Source organism: Schistocerca cancellata, chromosome 4, assembly GCF_023864275.1.
Source record: "Schistocerca cancellata isolate TAMUIC-IGC-003103 chromosome 4, iqSchCanc2.1, whole genome shotgun sequence".
NCBI classification, from domain to species: Eukaryota; Metazoa; Arthropoda; class Insecta; order Orthoptera; family Acrididae; genus Schistocerca; species Schistocerca cancellata.
Genome location: NC_064629.1, coordinates 522,151,497 through 522,174,255, shown reverse-complemented (window position 1 = coordinate 522,174,255; position 22,759 = coordinate 522,151,497). Strand labels below are relative to the sequence as shown.

General features: G+C 46.1%; 1 protein-coding gene and 1 pseudogene across 1 annotated transcript in view; one reads left to right on the top strand and one right to left on the bottom strand.

Annotated features, from left to right (window-relative positions):
- Positions 1-22,759, top strand: part of LOC126184304 (pickpocket protein 11-like) — a 47,555-nt gene that overhangs the window by 14,478 nt on the left and 10,318 nt on the right. Inside the window, exon 2 of the mRNA XM_049926680.1 lies at positions 4,686-4,962. Coding sequence (XP_049782637.1) covers positions 4,686-4,962 — 277 coding nt within the window. The remainder of the gene's footprint in view (positions 1-4,685; positions 4,963-22,759) is intronic.
- On the bottom strand, positions 11,832-11,949 carry LOC126186042 (5S ribosomal RNA; annotated as a pseudogene).

Sequence of the window (22,759 nt, the reverse complement as noted above, 5' to 3'; positions counted from 1 at the left end):
TATGTCAATCAACGTAGCAGTATCAAATGTCAATCATTTCTATATGGCGGATGTCAAGAGCCAATAAATATTTTATAAAGTTCCTGGAAATATATCTTTTATCCACTACTGGTTTCGATTTCACATCATCATCACGGTGGAAAATTTTGCAAAATTGTAATTACTAACACCATTACGACGATCTGGCATCGAGACCAGTCGCAGAAAAAATGTATTTTTTCATACAGCCTGTGTACAACGCACTTACTAAAATAGAATTAATGTGTTGCTGCTGCAAACAAGCCCATTTCCTGACTCGAGGCATGTGACACAGCGATACGACCACACGGTCGAGCAAACAGTCTCTCTCCTCTCAGGCGCTAATCCTGTGGGGCCCTTAGGATCCTGCGTAGCGTTAAGTGTAACCCTCCAGAATCCATTGGTTTCGTATTTGCACAACAGTCATGGGATCCTGACCAACACGAGTAGAAATGTCGCGGAACAAGAAGCCACATTCTAGACAAGCCATGACAATGCCGCTGTTGAATTCCGAATTCCTTCGTACATGAGGCATAATGCTATCTTCTCACAAACAAACAACATTCAAATACATTGTCTGAATGAAAAACCCACTGTGTAATCTGTCTTCATACAGAGTGGTCACAAACAGGCTGGAAAGCTTGTAAGGGCATTGCAGGGTTGTATTGAAAAATAATTGTGAAGAAAAAAATTCGATACGTTGCGTCGTTTCCGAATTAATTAGCAATGAAAGTAGCCAATCAGGCCGTCGCTCTCGCAGATTGAAGGGGCCCGTCTGAGACGATGTCGCCAAACGTATTCTGCGTTTTGTTTCCTTAAACCGAACAAGAGAGTGATACAAAAACAGCTGTCACTAATTTTCTCTGGCGGGCCGCTTGAATTTGCACGCGAAACGGAGTGATTGGCTAATTTCAGTGCTAACTAAGTCAGAAACGGCGCAAATTATCAATTATTTTCTTAATGATCATTTCTCAGCACAATCTATGATGCAAGACCCTTACAAGCTTTTCAGGCTGTTTCTAGTCATCCTGTATAATCAGTATAGGTGACATTATTCCTTCCTGCTTTATAAAGATATAATGAAATACAAGTACTAATAATTTGCATTTCCATGCCATTTTAACGTTTGTTCCATCTCGCCCTTATGGTGTTGTTGTTTTATTGACCAGCAGAGTGTGTACACTACATAATTTGCCCATGTCATTCAGTGATCCAGCTGTTGTTGTTCCTCTACCTTTCACTTTTATATGACCCCAAGTGAGTGGTCATTTCTTATATCAGTCCCCATATATATAATTCCAGTTTATTTATCTCTGATCTTCTCATCCTGTGTCCACTTACCACCATAATATCTCTGTAAGTCCATCTTTATACGGATGGTTGCGGAACCTCAGCTGTTCAATATAAAATGTCAAATCAAAACACCTTCAGCCGTCTCAATTTCCAGTCATTTTATTTGAGCAACCAGTTTCGGCGCTACATTACGCCATCTCCACGCCAACTAACCGACGTGTAGGAAGAATCCCACCTCTGGTCCAGTCAAAATAGGGGCCAGCATTCAGTGACTAGTATTCATAGATTTTTGACACAGCAATCCCTTCGATCGCATGAGTCGTCAAGTGATCGTCAAAGGAATCACTGTTCCATAGTTTATAGATACCACTCACAGACTGCTCGCCCCTGTTTTGACTGGACCAGACTTGAGATTCTCCGTACAAGTCGGTCAGGAAGATGGAGTAATGTTAGGGTAAGGGCTGCTGAAATAAAATAACTGGAAATTTAGACCGCTGAAGGTGTTTTCATTCGACATTTTATTTCTCCACCATAATGTCTGTTGTGTCGGCAGATTAGCCAACACAACGCACACTAATTGAGAGAGGAGGCCGAAATGCACGCGTCAACTCACGCAGGCTGGCGTTAGGTCTGAAACAGGATACGTAATGAATGCTATAAAGAAAAGTACGTAGCTGCTGGAATACTTAACTTTAATCCATCATTTATATACAGCGTTCTTGATGATACAAGTGAGACTCTCTCTAGAAATGGTTAATGGCGCCTTGCTAGGTCGTAGCCATGGACTTAGCTGAAGGCTATTCTAACTATCTCTCGGCAAATGAGAGATAGGCTTCGTCAGTGTAGTCGCTAGCAAAGTCGTCCGTACAACTGGGGCGAGTGCTAGTCAGTCTCTCAAGACCTGCCGTGTGGTGGCGCTCGGTCTGCGGTCACTGACAGTGGCGACACGCGGGTCCGACATGTACTAATGGACCGCGGCCGATTTAAAGCTACCACCTAGCAAGTGTGGTGTCTGGCGGTGACACCACAATGTCTTCCCCTACCCATTGCCTGGAGCTAATGATCAAAGCAAGAAACGACTTGAGCATCATCTTTCGCAACTCATAGGAGCCACATGGCGAGGTGGCGCATTGGTTAGCACACTGGACTCGTATTCGCGAGGACGACGGTTCAAACCCGCGTCCGGCCATCCTGATTTAGCTTTCCGTGATTTTACTAAATCGCTTGGGGAGAATGCCGGGATGGTTCCTCTGAAAGGGCATGGTCGATTTCTTTCCCAAATCCGAGATTGTGCTCCGTCTCTAATGACCTCGTTGTCGATGGCACGCTAAACACTAATATCCTCCTTCTCATAGCCTCCGAGCAGCTCCCCACATAACATCAACTTCATCGCATCAGCAATATGTTTTTTTTTAATAATATCATCTTTTCCCATATTTCTTTGTACTTAATACCTCTTTCAGATTTCACAAAGTAGGTAGCTGCCAGCCCATCCCTGAATGGGAAAATGAAATCAAAATAAAGAAACAAAAATATTATAAAGTTGCGACTTGCTTGTGCAGTATCGCGCTCATTCCCTTCCACACAGTGTCTCTTTTCTCCCGACTGTAAAGGGTTGTCCCCCTTGTACAGACATGATTATTCAAATACGGAGATATGTAAGCAGGCAGAATACGGCGCTGCGGTCGGCAACGTCTATATAAAACAACAAGTGTCTGGCGCAGTTGTTTGATCGGTTACTGCTGCTACAAGGGTAGGTTATAAAGATTTAAGTGAGTTTGAACGTGGTGTTATAGTCGGCGCACGAGCCATGAGTCACAGCATTTCCAAGGTAGCGATGAAGCGGGCATTTTCCCCTACGACCATTTCATGAGCGTACAGTGAATATCAGGAAACCGGTAAAACATCAAATCTGCGACATCGCTGCCGCCAGAAAAAGATCCTGCAAGAACGGGACCAACGACGGCTGAATAGTATCGTTCATCATGACAGAAGTGCAACCCTTCCGCCAATTGCTACAGATTTCAGTGCTGGGCCATCAACAAATGTCAGAGTGCGAACCATTCAACGAAACATCATCGATATGGGCTTTCAGAGCCTAAGGCCTACTCGTGTACCCTTGATGGCTGCACGACACAAAGCTTTACGCCTCGCCTGGGCTCGTCAGCACCGACATTGGACTGTTGATGATTGGAAGCCGCGTGGGATTAGCCGAGCAGTCTAAGGCGCTGCAGTCCTGGACTGTGGCCGGCCGGTGTGGCCGAGCGGTTCTACGCGCTTCAGTCTGGAACCGCACGACCGCTACGGTCGCAGGTTCGAATCCTGCCTCGGGCATGGACGTGTGTGATGTCCTTAGGTTATTTAGGTTCAAGTAGTTCTAAGTTCTATGGGACTGATGACCTCAGATGTTAACTCCCATAGTGCTCAGATCCATTTGAACCATTTGAACCTGGAATGTGCGGCTGGTCGCGGAGGAGGTTCGAGTCCTCCCTCGGGCATGGGTGTGTGTGTTTGTGCTTAGGATAATTTAGGTTAAGTAGTGTGTAAGCTTAGGGACTGATGACCTTAGCAGTCAAGTCCCATCGGATTTCACACACATTTGAACTTTTTTTTTATTTTTTATTATTGGAAACATGATGCCTAGTCGGAGTGATATGGGACCCCTGATACGTCTAGAAACGATTCTGACAGGCGATACGTATGTAAGCATTCTGTCTGATCATCTGCATCCATTCATGTCCATTGTGCATTCCGACGGACTTGGGCAATTCCAGCAAAACTATACATCACCCCACACGTCCAAAATTACTGTAGAGTGGCTCCAGGAACATTCTTCTGAGTTTAAACACTTCCGCTGGTCACCAAATTCCCCAGACATGAACATTATTGAGCATTTCTAGGATGCCTTGTGACGTGCTGTTCAGAAGAGATCTCCACCCCTCGTACTCTTACTGATTTATGGACAGTCCCGCAGGATTCATGTCAGTTCCCTCTAGCACTAGTTTAGATATTAGTCGAGTCCATGCCACGTCGTTTTGCGGCACTTCTGCGTGCTCGCAGGGCCCTGCGCGATAGTAGGCAGGTGTACCACCTTCTTTGGCTCTTCACTGTGTAATTTTACGGTGAGTATGCTTTCCTCCTTGATCATTGACTCTGAAGTAACACTGGTGATGATAAAAGTGCGTGAGACAAGGGAGGTGAGGATCTTTGCTTAGCACCCAACGATCGATTGGGGTCTACCTCGCCACGAGTCGGCCTCGCGCAACACATTTCGCAGTAGAGATACTAGCGTGACTTGCCTCGCGAAACTGCTGTGAGAGGCTGTTTCGCGTAGTGCAAACGCACAGTAAGTGAGGAGAGCGCGTGCTGCGCAGGTGCTGGTGCACGACGCGCTCAACGTGCCGGCGGAGACGAGCGCGGCGTGGCTGGCGTCCCCCGGGCAGGAGGTGCTGCTGTCGCTGCAGCCGCAGCTGATGTACGCCACGCAGGCCGCGCAGCTCGAGCGGCCGGGCCGCCGCGGCTGCCTGCTGCGCGAGGAGAGGCCGCTCGACTTGGAGCGCGCCTACTCCAGCCACAACTGCCGCCACGACTGCCGCAACAACCGCACCTGGCAGCTCTGTGCCTGCCTGCCCTTCCACGTCTACGACACTGGTCAGCCGCTTCCTAAAACTGCAGTGCTGCCCATTAAATAGGAAGGATAGCAAATAGCGACATGTTACTTATTGTGTCTACACAGTATAGTAGGAAGAATGCATGATTAGATTACAGGATACAGTCACATTAATGTGACCACCGCCAATGTCCGACGTCAACGTGCAAGAACCACTCACAGAAGGCAGGTGGGAACACTAGCAGTGTTGTTGTTGTGGTCTTCAGCCCAGAGACTGGTTTAATGCAGATCTCCGTACTACTCTATCCTGTGCAAGCTTCTTTATCTCCCAGTACCTACTGCAACCTACATCCTTCTGAATCTGTTTCGTGCATTCGTCACGTGGTATCCCTCTACAATTTTTACTCTCCACGCAGCCCTCCAACACTAAATTGGTTATCCCTTGATGCCTCAGAATATGTCCTACCAACCGATCCCTTCTTCTAGTCAAGTTGTGCCACAAATTTCTCTTCTCTCAAATTCTATTCCGTACCTCCTCATTAGTTATGTGATCTACCCATCTAATCTTCAGCATTCTTCTGTATCACCACATTTCGAAAGCTTCTATTCTTTTCTTGTCTAAACTATTCATCGTCCACGTTTCACTTCCATACGTGGCTACACTCCATACAAATACTTTCAGAAACGACTTCCTGACACTTAAATCTATACTCGATGTTAACAAATTTCTCTTCTTCAGCAGCGTTTTCCTTGCCATTGGCAGTCTACATTTTATATTCTCTCTACCCCGACCATCATCAGCTATTTTGCTCCCCACATAGCAAAACTCTTTTACTACTTTAAGTGTCTCATTTCCTAATCTAATTCCCTCAGCATAACCCGATTTAATTCGGCTACATTGCATTATCCTTCTTTTGCTTTTGTTGATGTCCATCTTATATCCTCCTTTCAAGACACTGTCCATTCCGTTCAGCTGCTCTTCCAGGTCCTTTGCTGCCTCGACAGAATTACAATGTCATCGGCGAAACGCAAAGATTTTATTCCTTCTCCATGGATTTTAATTCCTACTCCGAATTTTTCTTTTGTTTCCTTAACTGCTTGCTCAATATACAGATTGAATAACATCGGGGATAGGCTGCAACCCTGTATCACTCCCTTCCCAACCATTGCTTCTCTTTCATGCCAACTGGTTTCTGTACAAATTAAAAATAGCCTTTCGCTCCCTGTATTTTACCCCTGAAACCTTCAGAATTTGAAAGAGAGTATTCCCGTCAACATTGTCAAAAGATTTCTCTAAGTCTACAAATGCTAGAAATGTAGGTTTGCCTATACTCAATCTATTTTCTAAGATAAGTCGTAGGGTCAGTATTGCCTCACGTGTTCCAACATTTCTACAGAATCCAAACTGATCTTCCCCGAGGTCGGCTTCTACCAGTTTTTCCATTCGTCTGTAAAGAATTCGTCTTAGTATTTTGCAGCCGTGGCTTATTAAACTGATAGTTCGCTAATTTTCACATCTGTCAACACCTGCTTTCTTTGGGATTGGAATTATTGGGTCCAAATGGGTCTGAGCACTATGGGACTTAACATCCGAGGTCATCAGTCCCCTAGAACTTAGAACTGCTTAAACCTATCTAACCTAAGGACATCAAACACATCCATGCCCGAGGCAGGATTCTAACCTGCGACCGTAGCGGTCGCGCGGTTCCAGACTGAAGCGCCTAGAACCGCTGGGTCACACCGGCCGCCTTGGAATTATTATATTCTTCTTGAAGTCTGAGGGTATTTCGCCTGTCGCATACATCTTCCTCACTAGATGGTAGAGTTTTGTCAGGGCTGGCTCTCCCGAGGCTATCAGCAGATCTAATGGAATGATGTCTGCTCCCGGGCCCCTGTTTCGACTTAGGTCTTTCAGTGCTCTGTCAAACTCTTCACGCAGTATCATATCTCCAATTTCATCTTCATCTACATCCTCTTCCATAATATTGTCCTCAAGAACATCGCTCTTGTATACACTCCTGGAAATGGAAAAAAGAACACATTGACACCGGTGTGTCAGACCCACCATACTTGCTCCGGACACTGCGAGATGGCTGTACAAGCAATGATCACACGCACGGCACAGCGGACACACCAGGAACCGCGGTGTTGGCCGTCGAATGGCGCTAGCTGCGCAGCATTTGTGCACCGCCGCCGTCAGTGTCAGCCAGTTTGCCGTGGCATACGGAGCTCCATCGCAGTCTTTAACACTGGTAGCATGCCGCGACAGCGTGGACGTGAACCGTATGTGCAGTTGACGGACTTTGAGCGAGGGCGTATAGTGGGCATGCGGGAGGCCGGGTGGACGTACCGCCGAATTGCTCAACACGTGGGGCGTGAGGTCTCCACAGTACATCGATGTTGTCGCCAGTGGTCGGCGGAAGGTGCACGTGCCCGTCGACCTGGGACCGGACCGCAGCGACACACGGATGCACGCCAAGACCGTAGGATCCTACGCAGTGCCGTAGGGGACCGCACCGCCACTTCCCAGCCAATTAGGGACACTGTTGCTCCTGGGGTATCGGCGAGGACCATTCGCAACCGTCTCCATGAAGCTGGGCTACGGTCCCGCACACCGTTAGGCCGTCTTCCGGTCACGCCCCAACATCGTGCAGCCCGCCTCCAGTGGTGTCGCGACAGGCGTGAATGGAGGGACGAATGGAGACGTGTCGTCTTCAGCGATGACAGTCGCTTCTGCCTTGGTGCCAATGATGGTCGTATGCGTGTTTGGCGCCGTGCAGGTGAGCGCCACAATCAGGACTGCATACGACCGAGGCACACAGGGCCAACACCCGGCATCATGGTGTGGTGAGCGATCTCCTACACTGGCCGTACACCACTGGTGATCGTCGAGGGGACACTGAATAGTGCACGGTACATCCAAACCGTCATCGAACCCATCGTTCTACCATTCCTAGACCGGCAAGGGAACTTGCTGTTCCAACAGGACATTGCACGTCCGCATGTATCCCGTGCCACCCAACGTGCTCTAGAAGGTGTAAGTCAACTACCCTGGCCAGCAAGATCTCCGGATCTGTCCCCCATTGAGCATGTTTGGGACTGGATGAAGCGTCGTCTCACGCGGTCTGCACGTCCAGCACGAACGCTGGTCCAACTGAGGCGCCAGGTGGAAATGGCATGGCAAGCCGTTCCACAGGACTACATCCAGCATCTCTACGATCGTCTCCATGGGAGAATAGCAGCCTGCATTGCTGCGAAAGGTGTACTAGTGCCGACATTGTGCATGCTCTGTCGCCTGTGTCTATGTGCCTGTGGTTCTGTCAGTGTGATCATGTTATGTGTCTGACCCCAGGAATGTGTAAATAAAGTTTCCCCTTCCTGGGACAATGAATTCACGGTGTTCTTATTTCAATTTCCAGGAGTGTAGATCCTCTATATACTCCTTCCACCTTTCTGCTTTCCCTTCTTTGTTTAGAACTGGGTTTCCATGTGAGCTCCTGATATTCTTGCACGTGGCTCTCTTTTCTCCAAAGGTCTCTTTAATTTTCCTGTAGGCAGTATCTATCTTTTCCCTAGTGATATACGCCTCTACATCCTTACATTTGTCCTCTAGCCATCCCTTCTTAGCCATTTTGCATTACCTGTCGATCTCATTTTTGAGGCGTTTGTATTCCTTTTTGTCTGCTTCATTTACTGCATTTTTGTATTTTCTCCTTTCATCGATTAAATTCAATATCTCTTCTGTTATCCAAGGATTTCTTTTAGTCCTCGTCTTTTTAACTACATGATCCTCTGCTGCCTTCACTATTTCATCTCTCAAAGCTACCCATTCTTCTTCTACTGTATTTCTTTCCCCCATTCTTGTCAATCGTTCCCTAATACTCTCCCTGAAACTCTCTACAACCTCTGGTTCTGTCAGTTTATCCAGGTCCCATCTCCTTAAATTCCCACCTTTTTGCAGTTTCTTCAGTTTTAATCTACAGTTCATAACCAATAGATTGTGCTCAGAGTCCACATCTGCCACTAGAAATGTCTTACAACTTAATACGTGGTTCCTAAATCTCTGTCTTGCCATTATATAATCCATTATATATTCCAGTATCTCCAGGCTTCTTCCATGTATACAACCTTCTTTCATGAGTCTTGAACCAAGTGTTAACTATGATTAAGTTACGCCCTGTGCAAAATTCTACCAGGCGGCTTCCTCTTTCATTCCTTACCCCCATTGCATGTTCACCTACTATGTTTCCTTCTCTTCCTTTTCCTACTATCGAATTGCAATCATCCATGACTATTACATTTTCGTCTCCCTTCACTCCCTGAATAATTTCTTTTCTCTCATCACACATTTTATCAATCTCTTCGTCATCTGCAGAGCTAGTTGGCATATAAACTTGTACTACTTTGGTAGGCGTGGGCTTCGTATCTATCTTGGCCACAATAATGCGTCCACTATGCTTTCTGCAGTAGCTTACCCGCATTCCTATTTTTTTATTCATTATTAAACCTACTCCTGCATTACCCCTATTTGATTTTGTATTTATTACCATGTATTCACCTGACCAGAAATCGTGTTCTTCATGCCACCGAACTTCACTAATTCCCACTATATCTATCTTTAACCTATCCATTTCCCTTTTTAAATGTTCGAACCTATCTGCCCGATTAAGGGATCTGACATTCCACGCTCCGTCCCGCAGAACGCCAGTTTCCTTTCTCCTGATTATAACGTCCTCCTGAGTTGTCCCTGCCCGGAGATCCGAATGGGAGACTATTTTACCTCCAGAATATTTTACCCAAGAGGACGCCATCATCATTTAACCATACAGTAAAGCTGCATGCCCTCGGGTAAAATTACGGCTGTAGTTTCCCCTTGCTTTCAGCCGCTCGCAGTACCAGCACAGCAAGGCCGTTTTGGTTAATGTTACAAGGTCAGATCAGTCAATCATCCAGACTGTTGCCCCTGCAACTATTGAAAAGGCTGCTGCCCCTCTTCAGGAACCACACGTTTGTCTGGCCTCTCAAGAGATACCCCTCCTTTGTGGTTGCACCTACGGTACGACTATCTGTATCGCTGAGGCACGCAAGCCTCCCCACCAAAGGCAAGGTCCACTGCACTAGCAGTGGGGGGTATATAAAGCATGTCAGAGGGACGTAATGCAGAAACCGAGCGATTTATCTGACATGAAAAAGAGCATGGTTATTGACTTTCGGGTAAAGGGTGGAAGCATTTCTGAAATAGCTAAATTTGTAAGCTGATAGAGTCCTGCCATGGTTAAAGTACACCATGTATGGCAAAATGACACATCCAAAACCGATGCTGAGGCGTCTGTGGTGCACCAACCTACAGACGTGTATAGGTGAATAGACGTGCAACAGTTGAGTAACTGATCCCTAGATCAACCAAGGGGCTACCAACAGTGTCTCCTATTCGACCGTCTAGTGACCGTTACTGTGTATGGGTCTCCACAGTAGGCGCCTCTTTCATGCACTCATGCTGGCTAGTGTTCATTGGCAACGACGAATGGAATTTGTACGCCAGTATTGCAACTGGACTGCTACTGGATGGCGATAGGTAGCCTTTTCATATGAATCACGTTTTATGCACCATTGGATTGATGGCCGATGGCATGTATGGCGTGAAACTTCTGAAAGCAAATAACTTGCTACAATTGTCAGAATTGTCCAGGCCCGAGGAGGGGGCGTTATACTCTGGGAAATGTTATCGAGGCATTCCCTGAGTGGTCTCAACGTTCTGGAAGGCACAATGGATTAACACACGAATGGATCTACCCTTGGGGACATTTCCACCTCTACATGTAATCTGTTTTTCCTCAACACAGTGGCATCTACGAGCAGGACAATGCAATTTGTCACACTGCTCGCAGTGTACGTGCACGATTCGTAGAGTACCAGGATGAGTTTACGATAGTCCCATGGCCATCAAACGCCCCGAATTTAAACGCAATCGAGAATCTGTGGGACCCCCTCGATCGGGCTCTTCGCATCATGAATGCTCAACTAAGAAACCTAATTCATCCTGTAGTGCTGCGGCCACAACTTCTACTGACGTAGGGTGATTGTTTCCTTCCTCTACCACATTGCGCTTCAAAAGAACCTGTCTTTTCTAATTGGGTAATTATTTTTTCCAGACCCTTGCCAGGCATCGCACCAACGCCATGTATCATACCCTTGAACTTTTGCAGTACTATTAGTGCACAGTCACTGTTCAGTGCGCGGTCCTGCATTGAGTCAGTCAAGCGTCTCAGACGCAAACAGAGAAATAGACGGCCCAGACTGTATACCAGTCAGGTTCCTTTCAGGATATGCTGGTACAATGGCTCCTCACTTAGCAATCATATACAACCACTTGCTCGTGGAAAGATACGTGCCCAAAGAATGGAAAGTTGCACAACTCATACCAATACCCAAGACAGGAAATAGGAGTAATCCGCTGAATTACAGACCCATGTCACTAATGTCTTTTTGCAATAGAAACATGCAACATATACTGTGCTCGAACATTATGAATCACCTGGAAGAAAATGATTCATTGACAAGTAGCCAACACTGCTTCAGTTGTTTATTCTCCCCGCGTAATGAGTGCTATCGACAGGGGACTTCAAATTGATTCCATATTTTTAGATTTCCAGAAGTTTTTGACACCGTTTCTCACAAACTAAAACTAAAACTCCATAACTCCATCCGAACAGGTCCTGGAAAGCCCAACTTTACCGACCGGCCGCCGTGTCTTCCTCAGCCCACAGGCGTCACTGGATATGGATACGGAGGGGCATGTGGTCAGCACACAGCACTCTCCGCCGGAGGTCAGTTTACGAGACAGGAGCCGCCGTACTTCTCTATCAAGTAGCTCCTGAGATTGCCTCACAAGGGCTGAGTCCACAACGCTTGCCAACAGCGCTCGGCAGACCGGATGGTCACCCATCCAAGAGCTAGCCCAGCCCGACAGCGCTTAACTTCGATGATCTGACGGGAACTGGTGTTACCACTGCGGCAAGACCGTTGGCACCGTTCCTCACAAGCAACTTCTAATTAAATTGCACGCCTATGGAGTATAGTCTCAGTTGTGTAACTGTATTCACGATTTCCTGTCAGAAAGGTCACAGTTCGTAATAACCGATGGAAAGTGATCGAGCAACACGGAAGTAATATCCGGCGTTCTCCGTGGACGTATTATGGGTCCTCGGCTGTTCCTGATCCACATAAACGATTTAGGAGACAATCGGAGCCGGCCGAAGTGGCCGTGCGGTTAAAGGCGCTGCAGTCTGGAACCGCAAGACCGCTACGGTCGCAGGTTCGAATCCTGCCTCGGGCATGGATGTTTGTGATGTCCTTAGGTTAGTTAGGTTTAACTAGTTCTAAGTTCTAGGGGACTAATGACCTCAGCAGTTGAGTCCCATAGTGCTCAGAGCCATTTGAACCATTTTTTTGAGACAATCGGAACAGACCTCTTAGATTGTTTGCGGATGGTGCTGTCATTTACTACCATATAAAGTCATCAGATGATCAAAACGAATTTCAAAATGATTTCGACAAGATATTCGTATAGTAAAAAAAGTGGAAATTGACTCTAAATCATGAAAAGCGTGAAGTCATCCACATGAGCACTAAAAATAATCTGCTGAATTTCAGTTACACGATGAATCACACACGTCTAAAGGCTGTAAACTGAGCTAAATACTTAGGGATTACAATTACGAATAACTTAAACTGGCATGATCACCAAACCAAATACTGCAATTTATTGGCAGAACACTTAGAAAATAGATCAACTAAAGAGACTGCTTACACTACGCTTGTCCGCTCTCCTCTTGAGTATTGCTGTGTGGTGTGGGATCCACATCAGACGGGATTGACAGAGGACCTCGAAAAAGTTCAAAGAAGGACAGCTCGTTTTTTATTATCGCGAAACAAGAGAGAGAGTGTCATGGAATTCGCCATAGCTTACGTTGCATGCCTTGTGCCACTGCTAGTCACTGCATTACCTGTTACACCTGCAATTGGAACTAGACAAAAGCGATTCTCTGAATGCTTCTATTCGAGTCCTGATTTCTTTTGTGTTCGCGATTCTTACGCAAGATTTACGTTGATATGGAGATAGCAGAACCGTTCTGCAGTCTGTCGCAAGATCCAGATACTCCATAGAATTCAGAGCGATAACCCTGTAGTGCCCGTTTTATATCTTAAATGATGCATTTCGGAAAGCACTTCTCGCGGTTTAGACGAAATACTGGATAATCCGTAATTAATTGGGCAAAGCGAAAGAAAAATCAACTTAGATTTCTTTGGGCTAGTTAGAGTTTTATGTGTCCAAGAATTATCGCGAAATGCGTGGAAGAAAATATATTTTCTTAAAAAAATGAATGTTGTTAGTACACTCCTCTTCCTGCTGATAACATGGGCTTTCGAAATCGGATACGTAATTTTTCCTTCAAGTTCCTCAGCATACTTCATAAGGCTGAGCGGACCGGACTTTCGTGTGGTGTCAGATACATTGACCTCTCAGTTACAGGAGTAGGTGCACACATTTCTCTTTAGCCCCAATTCTATATATATTCTTCTTATTCCATTCATTGATAGTGTGTACGTCTTTCTTCAAGTATTTGGTGATTCTACAGTTACTGTTTCCTGCTTCTGGCAAAACAGTCGACGTTTTAACTGAAGCCGATCGCCAGCTAACGTGGCTTATTATTTGTAGAGATACTATTTACTTATTTCTTGTGACTCCACCATTAATAGAAATGGAATATTATTAATCAACATACTTAGATATTCATCCATTAGAAGACCAAAGTAAATGACATAGGAATATTTATATATCAGCGTTGAGCTCTGAATCGACACCTGAAGATCAACTTGCGGTCTAAACGGGCTATAATCTTTTTAAAGACTTTATACGAAAATATGTTTTATTGCGTAAAGTGACTAGCACCATTACTTCATAACATATTCGCGACCTCTTAATTGTCTAACATTATAACAGATATGGTGTTATAATACTATACACTCCTGTAACTTTCTAAGATTTCAATAATGTCAAGATATTCCTCTAAGGAGCAATGTACTTTTTACACTGACATAATTGCTTTGGTTTCAGATGGAAAGAGAAAGTGTGGCTTCCTCGATTTGAAGTGTCTACAGAAATACAGAGGTAATTGTACTTGATTTCTGAGATAAGAGTAGAAAATGTATCCCCTCTATTTCGATTAATATGTAGCCAGTTAATCAATTCTCTCACTGAACAGGTCAAATGAAGTCAAAAACAAACTCTATCTTGGTACTGATGTGACTTTCTCACTCTCAAGAAAAGATATAATATATTACTCCATGAAAATCAGAAATGTCTTCACTTTTTCCCATGTATAAATGGTTTCCTTCGGATTGCACTTACTTAACGGATATATCTTACGTAACTGGGTCTAAGAAAAAAAAAAGCGATATACCACGAAGGGATTATCCGAACGGGATGGAAATCGGTAAATGTGATGGATATGTGCAGACAAACAAATGATTACAATTTCAGAAGAATTGATAATTTATTCAAGAGAAAGAGTTTCACAAATGGAGCAAGTCAACAACGCGCTGGTCAACTCAGGCCCTTATTCAAGCAGCTATACGATTTGCCGTTGATTGATAGAATAGTTGGATGTCATCCTGACGGATATCGTGCCACATTCTGTCCAATTGGTGTGTTCGATCGTCAAAATACCGAACTAGTTGGAGGGTTTTGTCCGTAATGCTCCAAATATTCTCCGTTGGGCAGAGATCCGGCAACGTTGTTGACCAAGGTATGGTTTGGCAAGCACGAAGGCAAGTAGGAGAAACTCTCGCCGTTTGTGAGCGGTCATTATCTTGCTGATATGAAAGCTCAGGTTGGCTTGACATGGAGGGCAACAAAACGGATCCGGGCGTAGAGTATCGCCGACGTACCGCTGTGGTGTAAGTGTGCTGTAGATGACAACCAGAGGAGTCCTGCTATGAAATAAAATGGTACCCCGACCATCACTGTTTGTTGTTGGTCTGTACGGTGAACGACAGTCAGGTTGGTGTCCCATCGCTGTCCGGAGAGTCTCCAGACACGTCTTCGGCCTGGACGTAATTCAGATTGAGCCCCAATGATCATTTATACTGGTTGTCTTTGTGCTTGCCAAAGCCTACATTGCCCATCAAAGACGCCGGATCTCTTCCCAGTTGAGAATGTTTGGAGCGTTATGGATAGGGTCCTCCAACCAGCTCGGGATTTTGACGATCTAAGGCGCCGGTTGGAGAGAATTTGGCACGATATAACTCACGAGGACATCCAACAACTCTATCAATAAATGCCAAGCCGAATAAGTGCCAGAGGCAGACCGACGCGCCATTAACTTCCTCAATTTGTGAAGCTCTTTCTCTTGAATAAATCATCCACTTTTTCTGGAACTGAAATCTTTTGTTTGCCCGTACATACACATCACATCTATCGATTTCCGACCCATTCGGATAATTCATTCGTGGTGCGTAGTTCTATTTTTTTCCGCCAAATTGAAATTGCTTTGCAAATCCGACCAGTGCACCTGTGCAGTGCTCTTTGTCTTATGGGGCAGTATTAAATAAAATAGGGTTAATCTACGTCAGTACGGAAAAGACTTTCTGAAACGAATACACAGTGGGTAAAAGTCGAATGTTTGAACTATGTGAAAGAAACGAATTACGTGAACTCTTAAATTTTTAAGTTAAAAATAAATAAGAACACAATAATTTACATATAGCGCTTGTGGCAAGTCTCGTATATACCGAGCACCACGCTGGGTGCTGAAATGTGGTAAATGGGAACTTGTGGCGGAAGTATACGGAAAAAAATGATTGATTTCTCGTTTGCTGGGTGTCAAGCTTGATCAACATTAATTAAATCAAAAGTCATCCTTCAATGGATGTGTGCAAAACATCGAAATGACTGAGAGGTTAAAACAGATAGTAATGTCAAAACAATTTATTTAAATAAAAACAAAAAGAGAAACATCATTGAATACAGTGTGTCTTGGCGCTTGGAATGGACAAATATATCACAAATGCGTTGTCTGAGCAGCTGACTTGTCAGTTAGATTTCACTGAAGTCTTGAACCGATGTTTGGCGGTGCAGAGTTGCCTATTGGTGGGATTCTTTCGTGTTCTTCACCTCTGTGAGCGGACACATAGAGCACAGAAGTAACTTCGATGCTCTGTGAGTGGATAGCGCCAGGCAGATGATTAACAGTTGTCAAAGTTTGAACAGCCTGTTCCCTTTGTGCAGGCCGAGAGGATTAGCACAGTGGTCCACTGGCGAGGCCGGAAGGTTTACCATTCAAAGGATAGGTTTCCCGGGGCTGTGCATGAGCCGAATTACAGAAGCGGCACCCAAGGAATCGGGTTTTAATCGGATGACGGTGGTGATGATAATGACTCGTTGACAGAGTCAAAACTTAGATCAGTATTGTAATCAAACTGCAAAAGTAGCATCAGTTGAGATAGTGGCTTCAGGAAATGGAACCAATTAGAATGCTCCTGAGAATAAGCAACGGACTGGAATAAAATGCAGTAAAGAGTGGAATGGGAACCAAAGCAAAATGGAGTAGACTAAAGTCATCACAGGAACGGATCATGGCTGTGTGTGTCGCCTTATAGGCGCATGACCTTGAAGCGGACTTAGCCGCTGAGCGAGGCAGCCGCGCGAGTGTGCGAGAGAGAGCGCAACACGGGCCCTAGTATTACTACGCCCGTGTTGCTGGAAAATCAAGTTGGTGATAACGCAACCGGAAATATATTGTTGTCTATGGCTGTGTGCGTTGACTGCATGTAGCTGTGTAAGGCGGACGACCTTGAGTGGGACTTAGCCGCTGAGCGAGGCAGCCGCGGAACACGGTGCCTAGTATTACTAGCACCGTGTTGCTGGAAAATCAAGTTGCGGTTGCGCAATCGGGACTGATAAGGCCGCTGCAGGGGTCTACCAGCGCTTCCGGTTTGCGCGCCAGTCGCTCCTCTGACGCCGAGCAGTGAGGATGTGTACTGCTGCTTAAGAGAGGCGCTTGTGGCGCATGGCTTAAAAGAGTGCATTAAAGAAATTTTATCATTAATTTCAATCTCAAGTCGCGGCTACCAAATCTTGAGATTAAGTTCCAACACGAAGTCTCTCGAAAGAAACATCAGGAAATCTCACTCCTCAGTCTCTTGAAAAGAAGGTCGTCTGAATGCCATCACCCTTCTGACAGTACGCTCATTCTCCGTTCTCTGTCTCTCAAGTTTTTGACGCAGGTCTCGCCTCTCTCGCTCTTCCGGAGGTCTGGAATTTTCTCATTTCTTATCATTGGCTGACTATATATCAGTGCCAGCCAATAGATGATTCCCCGTGAGCAGTTATCCTCCTCTTGACTCCTTGTCCCACGCTGTCCATTTTCGTCTCTTGTGGACAGACTACCCCATACACGCGACCAGCAAATGTCTTTCGGTTTTGCCTACAGGGTGACGGCTCGGGGCGCGTCGAAACCAAGCTTACGCCCTCGAGGAGCTACCATATGGCTCCTTGGTGGACGTATAAGGCAAGAAGGTTACCATTTTTCTCACGGAGGCGCAGATTTAGCGAAAGAAAATTTTTTCCTAGTGCATAAAGCCGGCTGGCGACGTGTCCCTCTGCCAATTGCGGGGGGGTGGGATCGGTCGGTCGTTCTTTCGTCTCCTTTGCTCTCTTTCAAGCCACTTTCATCGAACAGTTCACCTATCTCTTTATTTCTTCCTTCCGATGTCCCTCCACTCTGCAGTAGTAGATACACGCTAGGCAGTGTAAAGCAGCGCTGATGAAACTACTACCTAATACCTACCACACAGAGGCCGCGTCACTCAAGTTGCAAATCAGTTCTGATGAAACTACTACCTAATACCTACCACACAGAGGCCGCGTAACTCAAGCTGCAAATCAGTTCCTGTAAGTTCATTTCACAAATTTTGGACGATAGGAGAATGCAGTTTAACTGCAGTAAGCGCTTGAAAATTCTATTATCGCGTTTTTATTCATAAGGAAGCACATGACATGGCATCAAGTTCGTATTTACTGTGGTACTACTCTATCACTCGAAGTTCACTGTCTATCCAACATATTTCGCACGTAAAAGCAGCCAGAATTCCTGTAAGTCCGTCCCGACTAATTTTTGCAATCTAACAGTCACTGACCCACCACTATTAGCGAGTTTAACTTTCGGTCGTTTCAGTGGTCTTCTATGTCAGAAGTGCTCGCCAAAGTATTTCATCAAGAACACGGAATATGCCATGCGGAATTGTTTCTACGACCAAAAGATCACACGCTCACAAAACTTCAACTAATTAGTTCCGAAAGATCACACTTTCCTCAAAATGTTCGTAACTTAAACCGCTTTAGTCACGACACATTCTGTCTTAAATGATCTCACTAGCTCTTCATTTGTCATACTATTTTCGCGGAGACATCTGGCATGGCGTTACTCGAAAACAGGTTAGCGAGCGACTCTCCCGATGCTCCTCTCCTCTATCTGCACGCGGGAACCGCTTAATTCTGATTGGCTGTTGATCTGAATGACCAATCAGAATGATCCTTCCAGATCATTCTCGCGACAAAACTGGCCTAAGCCAACCACTAGTCAGATAGTTATTGACGTCATTACAAATTCAATTTTTAATATACCGTTTAATAAAATAAAACGAAATGCAATATATCCTTTACATTAATTTAGAAATTTTTTCCGCTTCAGATTTTTATTCTGGCTGTCCTCTTACAAAAGCAAGCACCCATCGACATACGTCATCAGCATCGTGGCTGCAACACAATTGTAAAGTTTCAACAGTGGGAAACAGTGCTCTTCTAGGTCAGTCCGCTTTGCCCATAGCTCGCGATTCGAGATAAGAATTCCCCAAAACAGAAGCAAGCACTTCAGCGTCCCCTTTTCTGTGTCCATTCACACGCTGTTTCTTACATTATGGCATTCACTACACGCTCTCATGCTGGCAATTGCAAAGTTATGGCGTCAAATGCAGTCGATCGTCTTGGTCCTGCAACTAATTCGCATAATGGAGGTCATGTGGGTTGCACACTTGTACTACTGAAATGACATCTCTGGTGGAGAAGGAAACGACTAAAAGTGCCACTGGTCAATAATAAAATGATCACAGTCTTTATCTCTCATCGTACCCCCTGCAATAACCATTTGACCCAAAAAAAGCCCCATGTGATTGCCTGACATCTGCGAAGTCTGTGTGGAGAGCTCAACACCCCTCGGAGCGACAAATCTAGACTCTACCATCGACATATTGCAACAGGACCTACCTACCAACCATCTGAATAGCAGTCCTTTTGTTCCATGGTTCACTCATAATACGTGGGAGCCGTTGTTGAATATGTCGTTGGGTTAACGATTTCACACACACAGATCGTTTGGTTCGGAACCCCATTCTCAACAACATGCAGTGAACGATGTTATGCAGAATACGCGTACCTTCTCCATCACTGGACGCTGCATGTGAGTTCGTGATGTTTGCACAACGATGGGAAATTTTTCTCTTGCAGTTTCTTCCAAACTAAAGATGTGTGTCTTAGGAGCCAGTGCTCCAGCACCTTTACAAATGAAAATTAATATGGTAGCATACTGCATAGTTTCTGGCTTTCGGCGGCTATGTGGAGGTTCAAAAAAAAAAGGGAAGGACAGCGATTTGTTTACCGAGAGCAAATTTCGGACGTTAAAGAGTGAAAATGGTGTGACAGTAGACGCTACTGAATTCCGTTACCGTCCATTAAAAATAACCATTGTTTGTTGTTGTTGTGATCCTCGGTTTGAAGAGAGGTTTCATGCAGCTCTCCACACTATCTATCCCATGTAAGCTTCTTCACCGCTGCATAACCACGGCAACCTAAATCCATTGGAATCTATTTACGTTATTCAGTCCTTGGTGTCCCTCTATAATTTTTACACCTCACATTGCCTTCCATTTCAAACGTGACGATTCCTTCCTGCCAGAAGATGTGTGCTATCAACCAATCCTTATTTTAGTCACCTTTTGCCACAAATTTCTTTTTCCCCAATCCGATTCCGTACCTCCTCATCAGCTATTCGATCAACCCATCCTATTTTAAACATTCTTCTGTGACTCCACATTTCAAAAGCTTCTGTTAAAGTTATACAAATTACACTCCTGGAAATTGAAATAAGAACACCGTGAATTCATTGTCCCAGGAAGGGGAAACTTTATTGACACATTCCTGGGGTCAGGTACATCACATGATCACACTGACAGAACCACAGGCACATAGACACAGGCAACAGAGCATGCACAATGTCGGCACTAGTACAGTGTATATCCACCTTTCGCAGCAATGCAGGCTGCTATTCTCCCATGGAGACGATCGTAGAGATGCTGGATGTAGTCCTGTGGAACGGCTTGCCATGCCATTTCCACCTGGCGCCTCAGTTGGACCAGCGTTCGTGCTGGACGTGCAGACCGCGTGAGACGACGCTTCACCCAGTCCCAAACATGCTCAATGGGGGACAGATCCGGAGATCTTGCTGGCCAGGGTAGTTGACTTACACCTTCTAGAGCACGTTGGGTGGCACGGGATACATGCGGACGTGCATTGTCCTGTTGGAACAGCAAGTTCCCTTGCCGGTCTAGGAATGGTAGAACGATGGGTTCGATGACGGTTTGGATGTACCGTGCACTATTCAGTGTCCCCTCGACGATCACCAGTGATGTACGGCCAGTGTAGGAGATCGCTCCCCACACCATGATGCCGGGTGTTGGACCTGTGTGCCTCGGTCGTATGCAGTCCTGATTGTGGCGCTCACCTGCACGGCGCCAAACACGCATACGACCATCATTGGCACCAAGGCAGAAGCGACTCTCATCGCTGAAGACGACACGTCTCCATTCGTCCCTCCATTCACGCCTGTCGCGACACCACTGGAGGCGGGCTGCACGATGTTGGGGCGTGAGCGGAAGACGGCCTAACGGTGTGCGGGACCGTAGCCCAGCTTCATGGAGACGGTTGCGAATGGTCCTCGCCGATACCCCAGGAGCAACAGTGTCCCTAATTTGCTGGGAAGTGGCGGTGCTGTCCCCTACGGCACTGCGTAGGATCCTACGGTCTTGGCGTGCATCCGTGCGTCGCTGCGGTCCGGTCCCAGGTCGACGGGCACGTGCACCTTCCGCCGACCACTGGCGACAACATCGATGTACTGTGGAGACCTCACGCCCCACGTGTTGAGCAATTCGGCGGTACGTCCACCTGGCCTCCCGCATGCCCACTATACGCCCTCGCTCAAAGTCCGTCAACTGCACATACGGTTCACGTCCACGCTGTCGCGGCATGCTACCAGTGTTAAAGACTGCGATGGAGCTCCGTATGCCACGGCAAACTGGCTGACACTGACGGCGGCGGTGCACAAATGCTGCGCAGCTAGCGCCATTCGACGGCCAACACCGCGGTTCCTGGTGTGTCCGCTGTGCCGTGCGTGTGATCATTGCTTGTACAGCCCTCTCGCAGTGTCCGGAGCAAGTATGGTGGGTCTGACACACCGGTGTCAATGTGTTCTTTTTTCCATTTCCAGGAGTGTATGTTGTATAGTGATGAAAGATTGAGAAGAACTGGGAATGCCGTAAAATTCAGTTCCTATAATAACAAATAAATATTTATGTCCCTTTCAAAAATATTTGGATTCCTAAGGGACCAAACTGCTGAGGTCATCGGTCCCTGGACTTACACACTATTTAAACTAACTTACGCTAATAGCAACAACCACGCGCGCGTGCGCGCGCGCGCACACACACACACACACACACACACACACACACACACACAAGCCCGGGAGAAAACTCGAACCTCCGGCGGGAGTAGCCCCGCAATCACTGACATGGCGCCTCCAAACAGTCCGGCCACTCCACGCTTGTGTCCCGCGTAATAATATCTTAGTGTCAGAGCATGATTTCAATTCTCAGTCGTCACTGGAGTGTCGTTGGTCGTAGCGTTGTACCAACTTTCCAATACCCTCGTTATAGAAGGCAGCCGCCAGTGCTTTCCGCCAATTCTCTACGCTGGCCTCGTTGTCTGTGCCAAAATGTCTTCATAGCCAGCGGTTCACGTGAGCAGAGATGAAACTCAGAGACAGAGAATTACGGGCTGTATTGTGGGTAATCAAAAATTTCTAATTCAAAACGATGTAGGAGCATCTTCACTGCCCCTGCAGAATGCTGCTGAGAATTAATTGTCTTGAAGAAGAAGCCGCACGACAGTTATGTAATGTTGGCTGCACAGCTTCAGGCGAAATCTCTCACCAGGCCCTCGTACTTGGCGGGAGACACTGTTGTTCTAAGTATCTTTATGTGCTCCATGTGTGCTCAGAACAAAAAAGAACGACGTAATGCGATCGGCGGGCATACTAGAGACACTGCCCAACACACCTGTGCAAAACTTCATCGGCTTTTCACTGTGGTTTCCATTTCGCGACCGATCGTTCCTTATTTTCCGAATAACTGTCGTACGTGCATCAGTGTGCATTAGAGTTGCAGACAGTTAACATAGATCCGACAAGGTGAGCAGGGCTTTACTCGTAAAATTGTTTTATCAAAACAACAGCAATAGTGCTGGTGCTCTTCTCGAGTATACGCATTGGAGGAACACAGAGAGGTCCTCTTTCCGCACTGGGGTTGAAGAACATGATTCGAAAGTTCGAATTAGCTGGCGATTGTGAAGAAGTTACTTTTGCCATGGCTGGGGCTGCTGGATGCAACGTAGAATCTTCAAGTAGTGCACTAGATGTGTCACGACACCTGAACATTTCCACCGTC